Raw genomic sequence first — 4,350 nt, forward strand, 5'->3', positions numbered from 1 at the left:
CTGATTACCTGTGTGCAGTTCATTGTAAAGCCTCGTCCTTCCTATCCATCATCACCCTGCCATTGTCTGATTACCTGTGTGCAGTTCATTGTAAAGCCTCGTCCTTACTGTCCATCATCACCCAGCCGTTGTCTGATTACCTGTGTGCAGTTCATTGTAAAGCCTCGTCCTTACTGTCCATCATCACCCTGCCATTGTCAGATTACCTGTGTGCAGTTCATTGTAATGCCTCGTCCTTACTATCCATCATCACCCTGCCATTGTCTGATTACCTGTGTGCAGTTCATTGTAAAGCCTCGTCCTTCCTGTCCATTATCACCCTGCCATTGTCTGATTACCTGTGTGCAGTTCATTGTAAAGCCTCGTCCTTACTATCCATCATCACCCTGCCATTGTCTGATTACCTGCGTGCAGTTCATTGAGCCCGTCCTTACTGTCCATCATCACCCAACCATTGTCTGATTACCTGTGTGCAGTTCAGTGTAAAGCCTCGTTCTTATTGTCCATCATCACCCAGCCATTGTCTGATTACCTGTGTGCAGTTCAGTGTAAAGCCTCGTCCTTACTGTCCATCATCACCCAACCATTGTCTGATTACCTGTGTGCAGTTCAGTGTAAAGCCTCGTCCTTACTGTTCTTCATCAGGGAACATTTGGTGGCTAGCATGCGTAAACCTCCCACTTGCTAATGGTCAAGGGCTCTCCCAGGAATTGACCGTTTTCCTTACACCATAATTCTGGACGTCGTCTTATCAGTGAAATAGTTTTGAACACGTCAAAGAGCCCAGTCAGATAAATGAATTAATAAATCCTGTTTTTACGCCTTCATAATTTTGATAATTGGAGGGAAATTGGCTTGCTGATAGGCGTTTGTTTCTGCAGTTTGGAGGTGACACCAACATTCTGGACAACATAACACGACGCTTGAATACGGCGTCAAGCACAATTTGAAATCATAAACAAACATATCAAAACACGAAGCTAAAGTGTGGACGTGGCTAAAATGACGTAGGGTTTTTACTGATGGGGGATGTATCACGTTGGACAGTGTGGACGTGGCTCACATGTGGTAGAGTGATTAGTAATGGCTGTTACAGTCACGTGAAAGCTGAATTGCAAACTTATGTAAGATTGATGCTCTTGTTCCAGTGGTGCGGAAGATCGCCATGGGTACCTGTGGGATCGGCATTACGGGCTTTGCGTGCGCCGGTACAAACATAACGACGTGGTCAACGCTGTTGCCTTCAACCCAAAGGACCCCGAGATGCTGGTGACTGTGAGTGACGATGCCACAATCAAGATCTGGAGATCCAAGAACAGAGAGAGACAAGTGAAGCTGGAAGACAGAAGCAAGATGGAGTACGAGACTTGAATCGTGTTCCCATGTGTTTGGAGGTCACCTGTGTCATGAGTTTTGTGTACCATGATCCTGACGAAGCTTGCTCAACAGAACTGCCTATCTGTAATACTTGCAAGTGCATGGATTTAGACATCTGCGAGATGTTAAGCGCCATACACAACTTCCAGTTTTACAGAATGTTTAATTTGTATCTGATTGGTACTGTTACACCAGACGTAAAACATCGTAAATGCATGTACTTTTGTTGTATAGGGACTGTGAAGCCATTGTTACAAGAAAAGGCCCCATTTGACAAAGTCACCAACGTGTTCTCTTTGTGATCTTTGTGAATTCACATGTAAATGTATATCAAACAACATCTTTTTGAGTGTTTTAATTAGATATCGTGATGTCTAAAAGTGAGCGCTCCGATCAAATTTAAAATTTTCAAATACGTATTACAAACTATTAAGGATAAAAGCCAGGTTCCGGTTTCATGAAACACACTTGACTAAGTAACCAGCGGGCGTGTTGAGCTTGATGAAATATGGATGGATATTTATCTCCGGTTGATCGACAGCTCAGGATTTTAAGTCACGTGCTATAGAACCCTAAACATTCTAAAGGAGTGACTGTTCAGACTAGAAAGGTTAGTAACTGACTGTTTTCCGAAATCTTACAATGCTCCCTACCTAGGTGAGTGAAAGCAGTCCAAGACTATTCGAGCGCCAGAGCAAATTTCAAAAAGCGACGTGTTGTCATGCAAGTACTAGTAAGACCTGGAATAACACCACTTTGTGTAATTTAGAGACATGAAGTGCAGTTAGCTAAGCTTCTTAACAGTACATTGTGATAGGCTTCATGGAACTGAACCCTGGTGATGATTAAATATACATGGTCTGTCCTGTGGTTAAAAGCAAACGTGACAAATTTCTCCCAAACTGTAAGAGTACTTTTGTTGTATATTTGGATGTGTGTGCCATACGTTGTGTTAAATACGTTGTTGTTGTTGCAGTTGTACGTGTTGATGGGTTGTTGCGGGGTACCGAGTACATGTAGTTGATGTTAGACACAGACAGCTGCCACAAAGCTTCTGCGGGTTTCAACGCGTTTTTGTTCAACGTGATTTTCTGAAAATCAAGTAAATAAATGACTGAATGTTTTGACAGGTTTAACACTGAGGAATGGGGCATGCATTGCTGGTGTCATTCGGGATTTTAGTCTGCAGGTGCCGCCGCCATGTTCGTGTCCCGAGTATGGAACCTAAGTCGGTTCCTCGTCCATGGGAGTTGAGTGAATCCGGCGCTATTTCCATCAAAAAAGGAACATATATACCACCTACGCATTTTAATTTTTTGTTGTTAAAAACATGCCAGTATTTGATTTGCGTCACATATTTACTTACGCATTTTGCTGGAGTTGTTAATAGCATTTTTTTGTTGCAGAATTATCAAAGAAAACCGCTGCCAAGTACCTTTCCATTTAAACTTTCAGATAACACATCCTTGCCATTTGTCATGCTTTAGTATCATTTAGAGCATTGCTTGGCTTAAATGTGTCCTAGAAGCTTTGCCTTTTAAGTGGAAATTTACCTGTGGCACTGATGGCATCCAGGGGTCCACAGTATGTGTTAAGCATCCATGTTTGGATATGTTTTTAGCATCTCAGACAGAATCAGCTGTTGAGGACAGGATGTGAGTTTTGACCGTTTCAATGAAAAAAAAAAAATAACAAAAACAAAAAGCAATCCCAGAAGGCGAAAATAAGAACGTGAATGTGGAAGAAAATTTCGAAGCATTATATACTTCAACATGACCTACAGGTACCTTGTACTATGACCTCCATCCACTGAACGGGTCCAAAATGCAGCTCGAAAATGTTCGTGAAACAAATTCAGTACTACAGAATAATTGCCTTAGGATAGGCATTGACACGGCGCTACCACAGCAGTCGGACATACATGGGCCCTTCAGACTGAATTTCTCCTATTTTCCCGCCGATTATTCTCATGTGGTCACACATTTTGTGGTATTTTCGCGCCGATTAGCCCCGTGTGGTCACACATTTTGTGGTATTTTCGCACCGATTAGCCCCGTGTGGTCACACATTTTGTCGCATTTTCGCGCCGATTAGCCCTGTGTGGTCACACATTTTTTCCTACTTTGCCCGCCGATTTTCCTCGTGTGGTCACATATTTTGTCGCATTTTCGCGCCGATTAGCCCCGTGTGGTCATACATTTTTTCCTACTTTGCCCGCCGATTTTCCTCGTGTGGTCACATATTTAAGCTACGATCATTGTGTTTGGAACTAGGCCTGAAAAGTATTATCTTTAGCATTTAAACTTGGATGAAAAAAAATTGAATGAATGAGCTAGTTTCTGGATTAGTATTATGATCTTACTTTTTCACAAGGTTAAGAGAAAGTCGGCAATATGCCGATTATCCTTATCCGATGGTCACACATTCAGATTAGTATTAATTATGTAAGTCATGTGAAAAGTCCAGATTGCTTTTACATCTACCGTGTCCTTTAAACTTGTTGCATCTTGTGGCCGATGCCTGCAATGCAGAATCTGCTCTATTTCGTGTTGAGATTATACGCGTTCCTTGTTTTAACACGTGATTGAAAGGTGTTTTGGGGTAATAGTGAATCAAAGTTGTGAATAAAAAGTTATTTTTATTTATTCTGCTTTAGGCATGTGTTTTAACATGTATGTTAATAGTTTGTATATATTCTGTATAAAGATACATATGGTGAGATGGTACAATAAATTTGGCAGTCTTTGCCGAGAATTGCTACTCCATTTGATATTGATCGTCTGTAAGGCTGAACACTCTTGCCTGCTGATCATATCTTGTTTCGGTGTTCAGATTACATTCCTGATACGGGAGCCATGTTGGAGATCTTCTGCTTTACATGCCTGTCTTGGCTCCCGCATTGTGGACAAGCTATTTTTCTCCTAACATTATTGGCGTAAGGTGACTTTATGGACGTGAGGTGACGTTATTGAC

At 41.8% G+C, this 4,350-nt stretch overlaps 1 protein-coding gene across 1 annotated transcript in view; it reads left to right on the forward strand.

Moving 5' to 3' along the window:
- The window catches only part of LOC135480475 (F-box/WD repeat-containing protein 5-like), a 31,607-nt gene extending 27,805 nt beyond the window's left edge, over positions 1 to 3,802 (forward strand). The window contains exon 8 of the mRNA XM_064760314.1: positions 1,149 to 3,802. Within this exon, the coding sequence (XP_064616384.1) occupies positions 1,149 to 1,371 (223 nt within the window). The 3' untranslated portion in view covers positions 1,372 to 3,802. The remainder of the gene's footprint in view (positions 1 to 1,148) is intronic.
- Positions 3,803 to 4,350: the final 548 nt, after the last annotated feature.

Source organism: Liolophura sinensis, chromosome 13, assembly GCF_032854445.1.
Source record: "Liolophura sinensis isolate JHLJ2023 chromosome 13, CUHK_Ljap_v2, whole genome shotgun sequence".
Classification (NCBI taxonomy): Eukaryota; Metazoa; Mollusca; class Polyplacophora; order Chitonida; family Chitonidae; genus Liolophura; species Liolophura sinensis.